This window comes from Oncorhynchus masou, chromosome 8, assembly GCF_036934945.1.
Source record: "Oncorhynchus masou masou isolate Uvic2021 chromosome 8, UVic_Omas_1.1, whole genome shotgun sequence".
Taxonomy (NCBI): Eukaryota; Metazoa; Chordata; class Actinopteri; order Salmoniformes; family Salmonidae; genus Oncorhynchus; species Oncorhynchus masou.
Window position 1 is genome coordinate 183,531 of NC_088219.1, and position 19,730 is coordinate 203,260.

The 19,730-nt window shown below is 45.2% G+C and overlaps 1 protein-coding gene across 1 annotated transcript in view; it reads right to left on the bottom strand.

The window, feature by feature from the left end:
* Positions 1-19,357, bottom strand: part of LOC135543969 (dihydrolipoyllysine-residue acetyltransferase component of pyruvate dehydrogenase complex-like) — a 55,338-nt gene extending 35,981 nt beyond the window's left edge. The window contains exons 1-6 of the mRNA XM_064971280.1: positions 18,947-19,357; positions 11,513-11,614; positions 4,066-4,187; positions 3,853-3,982; positions 3,608-3,734; positions 2,987-3,174 (exon numbers count right to left, since the gene is read on the bottom strand). Of these exons, the coding sequence (XP_064827352.1) occupies positions 2,987-3,174; positions 3,608-3,734; positions 3,853-3,982; positions 4,066-4,187; positions 11,513-11,614; positions 18,947-19,195 (918 nt within the window). The 5' untranslated portion in view covers positions 19,196-19,357. The remainder of the gene's footprint in view (positions 1-2,986; positions 3,175-3,607; positions 3,735-3,852; positions 3,983-4,065; positions 4,188-11,512; positions 11,615-18,946) is intronic.
* Positions 19,358-19,730: the final 373 nt, after the last annotated feature.

Sequence of the window (19,730 nt, forward strand, 5' to 3'; positions counted from 1 at the left end):
GTTGGGCGATACGGACACACATCCATATTGAGTAGAGCTGGGCGATACGGACACACATCCATATTGAGTAGAGCTGGGCGATACGGACACACATCCATATTGAGTAGAGTTGGGCGATACGGACACACATCCATATTGAGTAGAGCTGGGCGATACGGACACACATCCATATTGAGTAGAGCTGGGCGATATATACAGGGCACCAGTACCGAGTTGATGTGCAGGTGTTTGAGGTAATTGTGGTATATATGTACATATAGGTAGGGGTTAAGTGACTAGGCAACAGGATATATAATAAGCAGTAGCAGCTGTTTATGTGATGATTCAAAAGAGTGCAAATGGGGGTCAATGCAGATGGTTTGGGTAGCTACTTAGCAATCTTATAGCTTGGGGGTTGAAGCTGTTCAGGTTCCTGTTGGTTCTAGACTTTGTACATCGGTATCGCTTGCTTTGCAGAAGCAGAAAGAACAGTCCATGACTTGGGTGGCTGGAGCCTGACAGTTTTACGGCCTTCCTCTGACACCGCCAGGTATAGAGGTCCTGGGTGGTGATAAGCTCTGCACCAGTGATGTACTGGGCAATGTCACACTACCCTCTGTAGCTCCTTGCGGTCAAATGCCAAGCAGTTGCCGTACCAAGGGGTGATGCAGCCAGTCAAGATGCTCTCAATGGTGCCGAGGGCCCATGACAAATCTTTTCAGCCTCCTGAGGGGGGTTGTTGTGCGTTCTTCACAACTGTGTTGATGCCTACCCTCAGCACCTGGGGGCGGCCCGTCAGGAAGTCCAGGATCCAATTGCAGAGGGAGGTGATTGGTCCCAGGGTCCTTAGCTTAGTGATGACCTTGGAGGGGACTATGGTGTTGAACGCTGAGCTGTAGTCAATGAACAGCATTCTCACATAGGTATTCCTTCTGTCCAGGTCTGAAAGGCCAGTGTGGAGTGCAGTAGAGATTGCATCATCTGTGGATCTGTTGGGATGGTATGCAAATTGGAGTGGGTCGAGGGTTTCTGGGATAATGGTGTTGATGTGAGCCATGACCAGCCTTTCAAAGCATTTCATTTAGGCAGGTTCACTTGGTGTTCTTGGGCACAGGGACTATGGAGCAAAGAGACACACCCCTCCTCTCTTCATCTTACCCAAAGACGCTGTCCGTTCTAGACGCTGCATGGAGAAACGAGCGGGATGTATATCCATGTCCTTGGTCAGCCACGACTCCAAGAAACATAGAATGTTCCAGTTGTTCAGGTCCCGTTGATAGTCTCGAATGGAACCTGTCCAGTTTGTTCTCTAGTGATTGTACGTTAGAGGTGTAGAGGCGATTGATTTGTTCACCAACGTAGTCTCGTCAGCATGCTGCCTCGACTGCCTCTTTCACAGCCGCTTCCACTGCCGACTCGATGTAGAAATTGTCATCCACATTAAGGTTAGTGAGTGCTGTTCTGGTGTCCAGAAGCTGTTTTCGGTCAAAGGAAACGATGGCAGAAACATTATGTAGTAAAAAAGTTTAGATCAATGTAAAAAAAACAAAATAAACACAAGAATTGGTCAGGAACCCATAAAACGCCTGTGTTTTACCGGTGCTGGGGGAGGGGGATAGGGTGTGTGTTACCGGTGCTGGGGGAGGGGGTTAGGGTGTGTGTTACGGTGCTGGGGGAGGGGGATAGGGTGTGTGTTACCGGTGCTGGGGGAGGGGGATAGGGTGTGTGTTACCGGTGTTACCGGTGCTGGGGGAGGGGGTTAGGGTGTGTGTTACCGGTGTGTGTTACCGGTGTGCTGGGGGAGGGGGGGGATAGGGTGTGTGTTACCGGTGCTGGGGGAGGGGATAGGGTGTGTGTTACCGGTGCTGGGGGAGGGGGTTAGGGGGTTAGGGTGGGTGTGTTACCGGTGACAAGGGAGGGGGAGGGGGTAGGGTGTGTGTTACCGGTGACAAGGGAGGGGGATAGGGTGTGTGTTACCGGTGCTGGGGGAGGGGGTTAGGGTGTGTGTTACCGGTGACAAGGGAGGGGGATAGGGTGTGTGTTACCGGTGCTGGGGGAGGGGGATGGGGTGTGTGTTACCGGTGCTGGGGGAGGGGGATAGGGTGTGTGTTACCGGTGCTGGGGGAGGGGGATAGGGTGTGTTACCGGTGCTGGGGGAGGGGGATAGGGTGTGTTACCGGTGCTGGGGGAGGGGGATAGGGTGTGTTTACCGGTGCTGGGGGAGGGGGATAGGGTGTGTGTTACCGGTGCTGGGGAGGGGGATAGGGTGTGTGTTACCGGTGCTGGGGGGGAGGGGTTACCGGTGTGGGGGAGGGGTTAGGGTGTGTTTTACCGGTGCTGGGGGAGGGGGATAGGGTGTGTGTTACCGGTGCTGGGGGAGGGGAGGGGTGTGTTTACCGGTGATAGGGGGTGGGTGTGTTTTACAGGTGCTGGGGGAGGGGGATAGGGTGTGTGTTACCGGTGCTGGGGGAGGGGGATAGGGTGTGTGTTACCGGTGCTGGGGGAGGGGGTTGGGGTGTGTGTTACCGGTGCTGGGGGAGGGGTTGGGGGGAGGGGGATGTGTGTTACCGGTGACAAGGGGGGGGATAGGGTGTGTGTTACCGGTGCTGGGGGAGGGGGTTAGGGTGTGTGTTACCGGTGCTGGGGGAGGGGGATAGGGTGTGTTTTACCGGTGCTGGGGGAGGGGGATTAGGGTGTGTGTTACCGGTGCTGGGGGAGGGGGTTAGGGTGTGTTTTACAGGTGCTGGGGGGGGGGTGCTAGGGTGTGTTTTACCGGTGCTGGGGGAGGGGGTTAGGGTGTGTTTACCGGTGCTGGGGGAGGGGGTTGGGGTGTGTTTTACCGGTGCGGGGGGAGGGGGATAGGGTGTGTGTTACCGGTGATGGGGGAGGGGGATAGGGTGTGTGTTACCGGTGCTGGGGAGGGGGATAGGGTGTGTGTTACCGGTGCTGGGGAGGGGGTTAGGGTGTGTGTTACCGGTGCTGGGGAGGGGGTTAGGGTGTGTTTTACCGGTGCTGGTGCAGGAGCAGGGGGTGGGGTGGAGACATCAGTACCCGCTGCCTCTACATAGTCGCTGAAGGCAGCGATGTCACTCTCCTTCTCCACGATGATGCAGAGAGGAGCGCCCAGAGGAACGTCACGCGTTCCCTCAGACACCATGATCTTTGCCAGGTAACCCTCCTCCTGCACCTCAAACCCTGCACACACACACACACAATTGAAATCACACTGAGTGTACAGTCTGTCTGTGTGTTTATACATTGTGTGTTTACAGTCTGTGGTGTGTACTGACCGATGGTAGCCTTGTGTGTCTATGGTGGTGTGTGTCTATGGTGTGTGTGGTGTGTATACCCCGTGGGTGTGTGTACTGACCGATGGTAGCCTTGTGTCTATGGTGTGTGTGGTGTGTATACCCCGTGGGTGTGTGTACTGACCGATGGTAGCCTTGTGTCTATGGTGTGTGTATCCCGTGGGTGTGTGTACTGACCGATGGTAGCCTTGTGTCTATGGTGTGTGTGGTGTGTATACCCCGTGGGTGTGTGTACTGACCGATGGTAGCCTTGTGTCTATGGTGTGTGTATACCCTGTGGGTGTGTGTGGTGTGTATATCCCGTGGGTGTGTGCACTGACCGATGGTAGCCTTGTCGGTCTCTATCTCCGCCAGTAGATCTCCTTCACTGAGTTTCTCTCCAACCTTCTTCTCCCAGCGCTGCACTGTCCCCATGGTCATAGTAGGCGACAGGGCTGGCAGACACACCTAACACACAGGGTTCCTGATAAGACTAAATGGACCGGAGACGCAGACTGGTCGGGGACTTGAAACAATCTTAATTGACAGTGTTTAGTACAGGAAAATGTAAGGTGTTCTGTCCCACCTTCATGTGGGGTGGTAGGGAGCTGCCAGGTGCGACAGTAGTGGGGGGGGGAGGGGCAGCTGCAGAAGGGGCGGAGCTAGCAGCCAGCTTGTCCAACGTCAGGTCCTTAAAGGCTGGGATCAGATCAGCACTGATAAAACAGAGAGGTTAGAACACACACACAGTAAAATAGACTCAAACACACACCCCTGTGGACAACACACACAGACGTACCTGTCGACAGTGATGCAGATGACAGAGCCCACGGAAACTCCAGTTCCTTCAGCTACCAGGATCTTGGCCAGGTAACAGTCCTCCAACAGCTCAAACCCCACCGTGGCCTTGTCAGTCTCCACCTAACACACACACAGTTAGCCAGGTCTGTGATCACTACGTATGAAACCGTGGTACACACGGTGAAGATAGAGGAGAAGAGAACCATTCAAACCATGAACAAAGAAACATTCAAATGACAAATTACATGCGCCGTGGTGGTGGTGGGGGACATGCGCCGTGGTGGGGGGGACATGCGCCGTGGTGGGGGGGGGGCATGCGCCGTGGTGGGGGGGACATGCGCCGTGGTGGGGGGACATGCGCCGTGGTGGTGGGGGACATGGTGGGGGGGGGGGACATGCGCCGTGGTGGTGGTGGGGGAGGGGGGGGGACATGCGCCGTGGTGGTGGGGTGGGGGGGGACATGGCACCGTGGTGGGGGGACATGCGCCGTGGTGGTGGGGGGGGGGGACATGCGCCGTGGTGGTGGGGGACATGCGCCGGGGGGGACATGCGCCGTGGTGGGGGGGGGGGGACATGCGCCGGGGTGGGGGGACATGCGCCGTGGTGGGGGGGACATGCGCCGTGGTGGGGGGGGGTGGGGGGACATGCGCCGTGGTGGTGGTGGACATGCGCCGTGGTGGTGGTGGACATGCGCCGTGGTGGGGGGACATGCGCCGTGGTGGCGGACATGCGCCGTGGTGGTGGGGGACATGCGCGGACATGCACCGTGGTGGTGGTGGCGGACATGCGCCGTGGTGGTGGTGGGGGGACATGCACCATGGTGGTGGGGGGGGGACATGCGCCGTGGTGGGGGGGGACATGCGCCGTGGGGGGGGGGGACATGCGCCGTGGTGGTGGTGGTGGACATGCACCGTGGTAGGGGGGGGACATGCGCCGTGGTGGTGGGGGACATGCGCCGTGGTGGGGGGGGGCATGCGCCGTGGTGGGGGGGATATGTGTTTAATAACTAGTTGTCACCTCCCTGTGAGTGTGTGTTTAATAACTAGTTGTCACCTCCCTGTGAGTGTGTGTTTAATAACTAGTTGTCACCTCCTGTGAGTGGTGGGGGGTGTTTTGAGTGGGTGTGTTTAATAACTAGTGTCACATGCTCCTGTGAGTGTGTGTTTACATAACACCCTCCCTGTGAGTGTGTTTAATAACTAGTTGTCACCTCCATGTGAGTGTGTTTAATTACTAGTTGTCACCTCCCTGTGAGTGTGTTTAATTACTAGTTGTCACCTCCCTGTGAGTGTGTTTAATAACTAGTTGTCACCTCCCTGTGAGTGTGTGTTTAATAACTAGTTGTCACCTCCCTGTGAGTGTGTTTTAATAACTAGTTGTCACCTCCCTGTGAGTGTGTGTTTAATAACTAGTTGTCACCTCCATGTGAGTGTGTGTTTAATAACTAGTTGTCACCTCCCTGTGAGTGTGTTTAATAACTAGTTGTCACCTCCCTGTGAGTGTGTGTTTAATAACTAGTTGTCACCTCCCTGTGAGTGTGTTTAATAACTAGTTGTCACCTCCCTGTGAGTGTGTGTTTAATTACTAGTTGTCACCTCCCTGTGAGTGTGTGTTTAATTACTAGTTGTCACCTCCCTGTGAGTGTGTGTTTCATAACTAGTTGTCACCTCCCTGTGAGTGTGTTTAATTACTAGTTGTCACCTCCCTGTGAGTGTGTTTAATTACTAGTTGTCACCTCCCTGTGAGTGTGTGTTTAATAACTAGTTGTCACCTCCATGTGAGTGTGTTTAATAACTAGTTGTCACCTCCCTGAGTGTGTTTAATAACTAGTTGTGTGTGTGTTTAATTACTAGTTGTCACCTCCCTGTGAGTGTGTGTTTAATTACTAGTGTCAGTGTGAGTGTTTTTAATAACTAGTTGTCACCTCCTGTGAGTGTGTGTTTTAATGTGTGTTTACTAGTTGTCACCTCCCTGTGAGTGTTTGTTTAATTACTAGTTGTCACCTCCCTGTGAGTGTGTGTTTAATTACTAGTTGTCACCTCCCTGTGAGTGTGTGTTTAATTACTAGTTGTCACCTCCCTGTGAGTGTGTGTTTAATTACTAGTTGTCACCTCCCTGTGAGTGTGTGTTTAATTACTAGTTGTCACCTCCCTGTGAGTGTGTGTTTAATTAACTAGTTGTCACCTCCCTGTGAGTGTGTTTAATAACTAGTTGTCACCTCCCTGTGAGTGTGTGTTTAATTACTAGTTGTCACCTCCCTGTGAGTGTGTTTAATTACTAGTTGTCACCTCCCTGTGAGTGTGTGTTTCATAACTAGTTGTCACCTCCCTGTGAGTGTGTGTTTAATAACTAGTTGTCACCTCCCTGTGAGTGTGTGTTTAATAACTAGTTGTCACCTCCCTGTGAGTGTGTTTAATAACTAGTTGTCACCTCCCTGTGAGTGTGTGTTTAATAACTAGTTGTCACCTCCCTGTGAGTGTGTGTTTCATAACTAGTTGGTGTAAAGTGTGATTCAACACTCCAGAGAACGTGTTTCCACTGCTCCAGAGTCCAATGGCAGCCAGCTTTACACCACTCCAGTCGACGCTTGGCATTGCTCATTGTGATCTTAGGCTTGTGTGTGGCTGCTCTGCCATGGAAACCCATTTCATGAAGCTCCCGATGAACAGTTCTTGTGCTGCTGTTGCTTCCAGAGGCAGTTTGAAAGTCGGTAGTGAGTAGAAGATTTTAACACGGTACATGCTTCAGCACTCGGCTGTCCCATTCTGTGAGCTTGTGGCCTACCACATCGTGGCTGAGTCGTTGTTGCTCCAATATGTTTTCACTTCACAATAACAGCACTTACAGTTGAACGGGGTCGCTCTAGTAGGGCAGAAATTTGACGAACTGACTTGTTGGAAAGTTGGCATTGAAAGTCACTGAGCTCTTTAGTAAGGAGAATCTACTGCCAATGCGTGTCTATGAAGATTGCATGGCTGTGTGCTTGATTTTATACACCCGTCAGCAATGGGTGTGGCTGCGTTAATTGAATCCACAAATTTGAAGGGGTGTCCTCACGCTGCTGTACATATACTGTATGTTGAAGGGGTGTCCTCATACAATAGTCGTAATTATTGTAGAATAATAGTGAAAACATCAAAACTATGAAATAACATCGTTAAACAAATCAAAATATATTTTATATTTGAGATTCTTTAAGTAGCCACGCTTTGCCTTGATGACATCTTTGCACACTCTTGGCATTCTCTCAACCAGCTTCATGATGTAGTCACCTGGAATGCATTTCAATTAACAGGTGTGCCTTGTTAAAAAATTATTTGTGGAATTTCTTTCCTTCTTAATGTGTTTGAGCCAATCAATTGTGTTGTGACAAGGTAAGGGTGGTATACAGAAGATATCCCTATTTGGTAAAAGACCAAGTCCATATTATGTAAAGAACAGCTCAAATAAGCAAAGAAACGACAGTCCATCATTACTTTAAGACATGAAGGTCAGTCAATACGGAAAATGTCAAGAAAGTGTCTTCAAGTGCAGTCGCAAAAACCATCAAGCACTATGATGAAACTGGCTCTCATGAGGACTGCCACAGGAAAGGAAGACCCAGAGTTACCTCTGCTGCAGAGGATTAGTTCATGAGAGTTACCAGCCTCAGAAATTGCAGCACAAATAAATTATTCACAGAGTTCAAGTAACAGACATCTCAACATCAACTGTTCAGAGGAGACGACGTGAATCAGGCCTTCATGGTCGAATTGCTGCAAAGAAACCACTACTAAAGGACATCAATAAGAAGAAGAGACTTGATTGTGGCAAGAAACACAAGCAATGGACATTAGAACAGTGGCAATTTATCCAGTGGACTTCAGTGGACTCCAAATTTGAGATTTTTGGTTCCAACCACCGTGTCTTTGTGAGACGCAGAGTAGGTGAACGGACGATCTCTTCATGTGTAGTTCCCACCGTGAAGCATGGAGGAGTGATGGTGCATCCTGGTGACACTGTCAGTGATTTATTTAGAATTTAAGGCACACTTAACTAGCACAGCATTCTGCAGCGATACGCCGTCCCATCTGGTTTGCGCTTAGTGGGACTATCATTTGTTTTTCAACAGGACAATGACCCAACACACCTCCAGGCTAGTCAGTTTTACGAGGGTATGTTTGGAGGCATGAGTGAAGGAGGCTTTGTTGCGAAATAGGAAGCTGAATCGAGATGTAATTTTGGATTGGAGATGCTTAATGTGAGTCTAGAAGGAGAGTTTACAGTCTAACCAGACACCTAGGTGTTTCTAGTTGTCCACAAGTTATGTCAGAACCATCCAGAGTAGTGATGCTGGACGGGCGGGCAGGTGCCGGCAACAATCGGTTGAAGAGCATGCATTCAGTTTCACTAGCATTTAAAACCAGTTGGACGCCACGGAAGGAGTGTGGTATGGCATTGAAGCTCATTTGGAGGTTTGTTACGTATACAGAATGGTATCGTCAGCGTAGAGGTGGATCAGAGAATCAGCAGCAGTAAGAGCGACATCATTGATATATACAAAGAAAAGAGTCAGCCCGAGAATTGAACACTGTGGCACCCCCATAGAGACTGCCAGAGGTCCGGACAACAGGCCCTCCGATTTGACACATTGAACTCTGACAGAGAAGTAGTTGGTGAACCAGGCGAGGCAGTCATTTGAGAAGCGAAGGCTATTGAGTCTGCCAATAAGAATGCGGTGATTGACAAGCGTCGAATGCCTTGGCCAGGTCAATGAAGACGGCTGCACAGTACTGTCTTTTATCGATGGCGGTTATGATATCGCATTGGACCTTGAGCGTGGCTGAGGTGCACCTTTTGAAGAGGGGGATGAGCGCGGCAGCTTTCCAATCTTTGGGGATCTCAGACGATACGAAAGAGAGGTTGAACAGGCTAGTAATAGGGGTTGCAACAATTTCAGCAGATAATTTTAGAGAGAGATGGTCCAGATTGTCTAGCCCAGCTGATTTGGAAGGAACCAGATTTTGCAGCTCTTTCAGAACATCAGCTATCTGGATATCTGGATTTGGGTGAGCAAGTTGCTGCAGGGGGTGCTGAGATGTTGGCCGGGGTAGTGGTAGCCAGGTGGAAAGCATGGCCAGCCATGGAAAAATGCTTATTGAAATGATCGATTATTGTAGATTTATCAGTGGTGACAGTGTTTCCTATCCTCAGTGCAGTGGGCAGCTGGGAGGAGGGGCTCTAATTCTCCATGTGTGTCCCAAAAAGTTTTGGAATTAGTGCTACAGAAAGCAAATCTCTGTTCGAAAAAGTTAGCCTTAGCTTTCCTAACTGACTGAGTATATTGGTTCCTGACTTCCCTGAAAAGTTGCATATCGCGGGGACTATTTGATGCTAATACAGAATGCCACAGGATGTTTTTGTGCTGGTCAAGGGCAGTCAAGTCTGGGGTGAACCAAGGGCTATATATGTTCTTAGTTTTATATGTTTTGAATGGGGCATGTTTACTTAAGATGGAGAGGAAAGCACTTTTGAAGAGCAATCACGCGACCACTAAAATGTTATAGTTAGGGATGGACATTTCAGGATTTTTGGTGGCCTTCCTAAGTCAGGATTCAGACACGGCTAGGACATCCGGGTTGGCGGAGTGTGCTAAAGCAGTGAATAAAACACACTTAGGGAGGAGGCTTCTAATGTTAACATGCATGAAACCGGTGCTTTTAAGGTTACAGAAGTCAACAAATGAGAGCGCCTGGGGAATGGTAGTGATGCTGGGGGCTGCAGGGCCTGGATTCACCTCTACATCACCAGAGGAACCGAGGAGGAGTAGGATAAGACTACCGCTAAAGGCTAAAAGAACTGGTCGTCTAGTGCGTTCGGAACAGAGAGTAAAGGAGGCAGGTTTCTGGGCACGGAAGGATAGATTCAAGGCATAATGTACAGACAAAGGTAGTGGTAGGATGTGAGTACAGTGGAGGTAAGTCTAGGCATCGAGTAACCAAGAGAGAGGTTTTGTCTCTAGAAGCACCATTTAAGCCAGGTGCGGTCACCGCATGTGTGGAGGGTGGAACATAAGGGCTAGCTGGGCTGGAGGCTCTACAGTGAAATAAGACATCAATTACTAACCAAAACAGCAATAGGCAAGGCATATTGACATTAGGGAGAGGCGTGTGTAGCCGAGTATTCATAGGGTCCAGTGAGTAGCTAGGCGAGCTGGAGGCACGGAGATTCAGACAATGAGCCTGTTGAATCCCCTTCCGACGGTTTCGTCGGCAGACCAGTCGTGATGGATTGGCGGGGCTCCCTGTCAGCAGCAAAGGGTCCAGACCCATTGGAAACAGAGGTAATTGAAGCCCAGGGATTCTTGATAGATATATTTGGCTAGCCGGGAGATGGGCCTAGATTCGAGGCTAGCTCCAGGCTAACTGGTGCTTGCTTCGGGACAGAGACGTTAGCCAGGAGTAGCCACTCGGATAGCAGCTGCGATGATCCAGAGTAAAGGTTCAGTAGGAATCCAGATATATGGTGGAGAAAAGCAGTCCGATATGCTCGGGGATGATATCGTGCTGTGCAGGCTGGCAGGGGTTGACCGGGCTGAAGCTGACAGATGTCCCAGTTAACGGTGATGGCTAACTTACTACTAGCTAGTAGCTGGCTAGCTTGAAGGGGGTTACGGATATAAAGTATAAAAAATATCAGATCCATACCGCATTGGGTGAGGCGGGTGGCAGGAGATTATTCCAATCTGTAGGTGGAAAAATTTGATAAAAAAATATAGTAAATATATACGAAGAAAGAAACAATATATTCAAGGGACGGGACAAGACCATCAAAACATCCCACTACTACGCCAGCTTGGATATCGGGGAGTTGAACCACAGAGTGAAGGAAATGCAGCCAACAAGTGCTCAGCATATGTGGGAACTCCTTCAAGACTGTTGGAAAAGCATTCCAGGTGAAGTTGGTTGAGAGAATGCCAAGAGTGTGTAAAGCTGTCAAGGCAAAAGGTGGCTACTTTGAAGAACCTAAAATCTAAAATATATTTTGATTTGTTTAACACTTTGTTGGTTACTACATGATTCCATATGTGTTATTTCATAGTTTTGATGTCTTCACTATAATTCTACAATGTAGAGAATAGTAAAAAAAAAAAAAAAGAACTTAATTGAGCAGGTGTCCAAACCTTTGACTGGTACTGTATATTAAAAATATACTAAAGACACATTATCTTCACACATATTTTAGATTGTTTAGAATGGTGTTTTCCTGCTAACTGTATTAAACGTGATTTCTGTCATTCTGACCACCGTGGGTGGACACCTAATGGGTTACACACGCAATGCATATGGGTCCGGTAAACATTTCAAATAGCCCGTAAATTAATATCTTCCTGGTCACGTTGTCTGGTGCCACATTTTCCTAACAGAAAACCTGGCCTGTGTGTGTGTGTGTGTGTGTGTACTCACCTCAGCGATAAGGTCTCCCTCATTGATCTTGTCTCCCTCCTTCTTCTCCCAGCGAGCGATGGTTCCAGTCTGCATGGTGGGGGACAGAGCAGGCAGCTCCACCTACCACACAGTCACACACAAATAATACAAACGTACATTCAGAGTCTGAATCTCTTTATTAAATACATACATTGTTAACTGCCTATTAGTTGCCTATGGCAATTTGTAAGTGCAAAAAAGTGAGAAAACCTCCCATCTGAACAGTAATATATCTAGTAAACCTCCCATCTGTACAGTAATATATCTAGTAAACCTCCCATCTAGTAAACCTCCCATCTGTACAGTAATATATCTAGTAAACCTCCCATCTGAACAGTAATATATCTAGTAAACCTCCCATCTGTACAGTAATATATCTAGTAAACCTCCCATCTGAACAGTAATATATCTAGTAAACCTCCCATCTGTAAATATATCCTCCCATCTGAACAGTAATATATCTAGTAAACCTCCCATCTGAACAGTAATATATCTAGTAAACCCCATCTAGTAAACCTCCCATCTGTACAGTAATATATCTAGTAAACCTCCCATCTGAACAGTAATATATCTAGTAAACCTCCCATCTGAACAGTAATATATCTAGTAAACCTCCCATCTAACAGTAATATATCTAGTAAACCTCCCATCTGAACAGTAATATATCTAGTAAACCTCCCATCTGAACAGTAATATATCTAGTAAACCTCCCATCTGTACATCTGTAATAATATCTAGTAAACCTATCTAAAACCTCCCATCTGTACAGTAATATATCTAGTAAACCTCCCATCTGAACAGTAATATATATAAACCTCCCATCTAGTAAACCTCCCATCTGTACAGTAATATATCTAGTAAACCTCCCATCTGAACAGTAATATATCTAGTAAACCTCCCATCTGTACAGTAATATATCTAGTAAACCTCCCATCTGTACATAATATATCTAGTAAACCTCCCATCTATATCTAGTAAACCTCCCATCTGAACAGTAATATATCTAGTAAACCTCCCATCTGAACAGTAATATATCTAGTAAACCTCCCATCTGAACAGTAATATATCTAGTAAACCTCCCATCTGAACAGTAATATATCTAGTAAACCTCCCATCTGTACAGTAATATATCTAGTAAACCTCCCATCTGTACAGTAATATATCTAGTAAACCTCCCATCTGTACAGTAATATATCTAGTAAACCTCCCATCTAGTAAACCTCCCATCTGAACAGTAATATATCTAGTAAACCTCCCATCTGAACAGTAATATATCTAGTAAACCTCCCATCTGAACAGTAATATATCTAGTAAACCTCCCATCTGAACAGTAATATATCTAGTAAACCTCCCATCTGAACAGTAATATATCTAGTAAACCTCCCATCTAGTAAACCTCCCATCTGAACAGTAATATATCTAGTAAACCTCCCATCTGAACAGTAATATATCTAGTAAACCTCCCATCTGAACAGTAATATATCTAGTAAACCTCCCATCTAGTAAACCTCCCATCTGTACAGTAATATATCTAGTAAACCTCCCATCTGAACAGTAATATATCTAGTAAACCTCCCATCTGAACAGTAATATATCTAGTAAACCTCCCATCTGTACAGTAATATATCTAGTAAACCTCCCATCTAGTAAACCTCCCATCTGAACAGTAATATATCTAGTAAACCTCCCATCTGAACAGTAATATATCTAGTAAACCTCCCATCTAGTAAACCTCCCATCTGTACAGTAATATATCTAGTAAACCTCCCATCTGAACAGTAATATATCTAGTAAACCTCCCATCTGAACAGTAATATATCTAGTAAACCTCCCATCTAGTAAACCTCCCATCTGAACAGTAATATATCTAGTAAACCTCCCATCTGTACAGTAATATATCTAGTAAACCTCCCATCTAGTACATCTGTAATATATCTAGTAAACCTCCCATCTAGTAAACCTCCCATCTGTACAGTAATATCTAGTAAACCTCCCATCTGAACAGTAATATATCTAGTAAACCTCCCATCTAGTAAACCTCCCATCTGAACAGTAATATATCTAGTAAACCTCCCATCTGAACAGTAATATATCTAGTAAACCTCCCATCTGTACAGTAATATATCTAGTAAACCTCCCATCTGAACAGTAATATATCTAGTAAACCTCCCATCTAGTAAACCTCCCATCTGAACAGTAATATATCTAGTAAACCTCCCATCTGAACAGTAATATATCTAGTAAACCTCCCATCTAGTAATATAAAAACCTCCCATCTGTACAGTAATATATCTAGTAAACCTCCCATCTGTACAGTAATATATCTAGTAAACCTCCCATCTAGTAAACCTCCCATCTGAACAGTAATATATCTAGTAAACCTCCCATCTGAACAGTAATATATCTAGTAAACCTCCCATCTAGTAAACCTCCCATCTGTACAGTAATATATCTAGTAAACCTCCCATCTGAACAGTAATATATCTAGTAAACCTCCCATCTAGTAAACCTCCCATCTGAACAGTAATATATCTAGTAAACCTCCCATCTAGTAAACCTCCCATCTGAACAGTAATATATCTAGTAAACCTCCCATCTGTACAGTAATATATCTAGTAAACCTCCCATCTAGTAAACCTCCCATCTGTACAGTAATATATCTAGTAAACCTCCCATCTGAACAGTAATATTTATATTATATCTAGTAAACCTCCCATCTGTACAGTAATATATCTAGTAAACCTCCCATCTGTACAGTAATATATCTAGTAAACCTCCCATCTGAACAGTAATATATCTAGTAAACCTCCCATCTGTACAGTAATATATCTAGTAAACCTCCCATCTGAACAGTAATATATCTAGTAAACCTCCCATCTGAACAGTAATATATCTAGTAAACCTCCCATCTGAACAGTAATATATCTAGTAAACCTCCCATCTGTACAGTAATATATCTAGTAAACCTCCCATCTGAACAGTAATATATCTAGTAAACCTCCCATCTGAACAGTAATATATCTAGTAAACCTCCCATCTAGTAAACCTCCCATCTGTACAGTAATATATCTAGTAAACCTCCCATCTGAACAGTAATATATCTAGTAAACCTCCCATCTGAACAGTAATATATCTAGTAAACCTCCCATCTGTACAGTAATATATCTAGTAAACCTCCCATCTGTACAGTAATATATCTAGTAAACCTCCCATCTGTACAGTAATATATCTAGTAAACCTCCCATCTAGTAAACCTCCCATCTGTACAGTAATATATCTAGTAAACCTCCCATCTGTACAGTAATATATCTAGTAAACCTCCCATCTGTACAGTAATATATCTAGTAAACCTCCCATCTGTACAGTAATATATCTAGTAAACCTCCCATCTAGTAAACCTCCCATCTGTACAGTAATATATCTAGTAAACCTCCCATCTGAACAGTAATATATCTAGTAAACCTCCCATCTGAACAGTAATATATCTAGTAAACCTCCCATCTGAACAGTAATATATCTAGTAAACCTCCCATCTAGTAAACCTCCCATCTGAACAGTAATATATCTAGTAAACCTCCCATCTAGTAAACCTCCCATCTGTACAGTAATATATCTAGTAAACCTCCCATCTAGTAAACCTCCCATCTGAACAGTAATATATCTAGTAAACCTCCCATCTGAACAGTAATATATCTAGTAAACCTCCCATCTGAACAGTAATATATCTAGTAAACCTCCCATCTGAACAGTAATATATCTAGTAAACCTCCCATCTGTACAGTAATATATCTAGTAAACCTCCCATCTGAACAGTAATATATCTAGTAAACCTCCCATCTGAACAGTAATATATCTAGTAAACCTCCCATCTGAACAGTAATATATCTAGTAAACCTCCCATCTAGTAAACCTCCCATCTGTACAGTAATATATCTAGTAAACCTCCCATCTAGTAAACCTCCCATCTAGTAAACCTCCCATCTGTACAGTAATATATCTAGTAAAACTCCCATCTGTACAGTAACATATCTAGTAAACCTCCCATCTGTACAGTAATATATCTAGTAAACCTCCCATCTGTACAGTAAACCTCCCATATCTAGTAAACCTCCCATCTGTACAGTAATATATCTAGTAAACCTCCCATCTGAACAGTAATATATCTAGTAAACCTCCCATCTGTACAGTAATATATCTAGTAAACCTCCCATCTGTACAGTAATATATCTAGTAAACCTCCCATCTGTACAGTAATATATCTAGTAAACCTCCCATCTGAACAGTAATATATCTAGTAAACCTCCCATCTGAACAGTAATATATCTAGTAAACCTCCCATCTGTACAGTAATATATCTAGTAAACCTCCCATCTGTACAGTAACATATCTAGTAAACCTCCCATCTGTACAGTAATATATCTAGTAAACCTCCCATCTGTACAGTAATATATCTAGTAAACCTCCCATCTGTAAACATCCCATCTGTACAGTAATATATCTAGTAAACCTCCCATCTGAACAGTAATATATCTAGTAAACCTCCCATCTGTACAGTAATATATCTAGTAAACCTCCCATCTAGTAAACCTCCCATCTGTACAGTAATATATCTAGTAAACCTCCCATCTGAACAGTAATATATCTAGTAAACCTCCCATCTGAACAGTAATATATCTAGTAAACCTCCCATCTGTACAGTAATATATCTAGTAAACCTCCCATCTAGTAAACCTCCCATCTGTACAGTAATATATCTAGTAAACCTCCCATCTGAACAGTAATATATCTAGTAAACCTCCCATCTAGTAAACCTCCCATCTGAACAGTAATATATCTAGTAAACCTCCCATCTGTACAGTAATATATCTAGTAAACCTCCCATCTAGTAAACCTCCCATCTGAACAGTAATATATCTAGTAAACCTCCCATCTGTACAGTAATATATCTAGTAAACCTCCCATCTGTACAGTAATATATCTAGTAAAAATCAATGACAGTCAGGAGTTTTGAATAACGCAACTAGTGTTTGCATGATATGCAATGCATTTTCAGACTGGTTGAACAATGACCATTTTCTCCAAAGTATTGTTTGTTTGTTATTATATGTGTATAATATGTGTAATATTTACATGGAGTGAGCACCGTGACTAAACTCTGGCTGGCTGTATTTCATACATGGAAAGCATGGAATTTGGGCAATGCAGAAATAATGACACACTGAAGATAAACAACTTGTGCAATATACATGTAGCACCTTTAAAATCAGTGGCGCCATTGTTGTCGTTCCCTTGTTATTGATTGAATATACACTGTGTGTACAAAACATTAGGAACAGTACAGACTGACTGGTGAATCCAGGTGACCGTTATGATGCCTTATTGATGTCACCTGTTAAATCCACTTCAATCAGTGTAGATGATGGGGAGGAGACAGGTTAAAGAAGGATTTTTAAGCCTTGAGACATGCATTGTGTGTGCCATTCAGAGGGAGAATGGGCAAGACAAATATTGTTAGTAGGTGCCAGGCGCATTAGTTTGTCTCAAGAACTGCAACGCTGCTGGGTTTTTCACGCTCAACAATTTCCCTTGTGTATCATGAATGGTCCACCACCCAAAGGACATCCAGCCAACTTGACACAAATGTGGGAAGCATTGGAGTCAACATGGGACAGCATCTCTGTGGAACCCTTTCGACAACTTGTAGAGTCAACATGGACCAGCATCCCTGTGGAACCCTTTCAAAACCTTGTAGAGTCAACATGGGCCAGCATCCCTGTGGAACCCTTTCAACACCTTGTAGAGTCAACATGGGACAGCATCCCTGTGGAACCCTTTCAACAACTTGTAGTGTCCATGCCCAGACAAATTTAGGCTGTTCTGGGGTTAAAGGGGGAGGCACATTATTTGATAACACTATACTAAATATAATCACGTCACCAAATAATTGATTAAAACAAGCTGTTTTGCAATGAAGGTCTTCAGTAGCCTCAACAGCATTATGTAGGTTAGCACCATGGTGTAGCCGGAGGACAGCTAGCTTCCATCCTCCTCTGGGTACATCAACTACCATACAAAACCTAGGAGGCTCATGGTTCTCACCCCCTTCCATAGACTTACTAATTATGACAACTTCTGGAGGACATCCTCCAACCTATCAGAGCTCTTGCAGCATGAACTGACATGTTGTCCACCCAATCATAGGATCAGAGAATGCATCTAGTACTGAAAGCATAAGCTACAGCTAGCTAGCACTGCAGTGCATAAAAGTTGGTAAGTAGTTGACTCAAAGAGAGTATAAGACAATAGTTGAACAAATGAATTTCTTCCAAAATGAAGGAGAAGCAAGAGAGAGCTAGAGAGAGAGTTTAAAATGTGAAGTTTCACTTTCTTAGCTAGCAAATGCAGCTAGCTAGTTTAGTCTACTCAAACAGAGGGATGCTAGTTAGCTAACTGGCTATGACTATCCAACACAATAGTGGAACTCTTCCAAGGCAAAATAACCTTATGCTTTGACTAATTTATAGCCACTGTAGCTTGCAAACTGAACGAAACGGGGATAAACATACCTGAATTTGTCCAACAGAAATTCTTGTTTGCAACTGTTGGACTAATGATTACACCCTAGATCAGCTAGATGCAGGCAAAAGTGTGAAAGGCGGTGTTGAATGTGTCACTGTCATGTGTTTGTCACCTCAAATGTTTATCTCGACCTGTGCGCACCTACGTTGTAAACTTTCATTCATAGGCTAGGTTGTAGCAATCTCAAGATGGGCATAGGGACAATTTGAGTATCATGTAGTTGCCTAAACCTATCGCTGTTACACTGAACTGGGTGAATGGAATATGAATGACAGTCATCCAATATGTTGTAATAGAAATAAGGCCATGCTCATGAAAATAATAATAATTGTCCTCCCTCAAAGGCACTGACCATCACTGGTTGAAATACATATATGTAACATTGCATAAATATTGCCAGGAGTGTTGAATAAAAAAAAAACACGTTATTTGGGGTCTCCTTGGGCAGTCCACTACTACATTTTCGTGCAATGAAAACTTTTAATAAACCAGGACCAAGTTAACGTTCACTGATACACAATTCAAAACAATTTCGATGGCTTGCATGGCAATAAAGCTGCATTTTTATCTTTCGGATCTATTTGGGTCGGATACAGACCCGAACCAACTTGGATGCGATTCTCTCTCACCTCAGACATGTTTTGGGATCTGGTCCACCTCGGATCGGATATTGATTTTCAAAAAGAATTACAGGATCCTGTCGGGGTCAGGTAGGAAACTAACGCATCCAATGCTGTTAGGAACTGAATTTTAGGATCCGAGAAGACTTCTAGTCATAGCCCACACAAGCACAAAGTTAACTAGCTAGCTGGCAAGCTACATCACTAAAGTTACCTTCTGGTGCGGTGGTAGGCTGTAGAAGCGCTGGGTGCCGCTGGACGGCAGCGGGGCTGTTCTGCTGGCGAACACCACGGTGTTCAAACTACCTCCATTGCAAACAGCCCTTGACCGGACAAAACCGTGGTAAAGCCTCAGATGACAAGGTCCCGGAGAGGTGCGAGAGCTCAGGGCAGGCCCAGGTAGGGCACCACGGCACCGGGGAATCGCTGAAGAATTCCTCAGCCGCAGGACGAGACGAAGCATTTCGTCTTGGTTAGTTTAGTTCGCTAAAGACCTTTTAAATTCCGCTGGATCTACTCCGGTACTGGAATAGCTGGTAGCAATAAAGTATCTTTCTGTCCCCCGAACCAGCCCAGGTAGCTCTGTGCTCACTTTCCAATGACCTCTCTCATCACAACACAACGCTTTACGGCTCTCCTACGCCCGTCCTAAACTAGGTTGCCAGGTTGAGTTACAGACGAAACTCTCCGACGTCATTTCATGTGTACTCTGTTTTTTTTAGCCGTGTTATATTTACTTAATCAGTATGATATTAGGATGAATATAGCCACATTTATTTACCCAATTATTGAGATAACACCATAAGGCCAGTCTCTACTAGCGTTTGTCTAGTTGTCACAGTGAGTAACAACTATAATTCTAAAAGAAACCTTTCTCTATCTGGCAACGTTGAGGACTCGTTCTACTGTCGTAAAAAAATCGCAAAGCGGCTGCTCTGGGAGCCCTGCGGTTTGGTAGTAGCGCCACCTGAGGGCGCTGACATGCCGGTTTGGGCTGG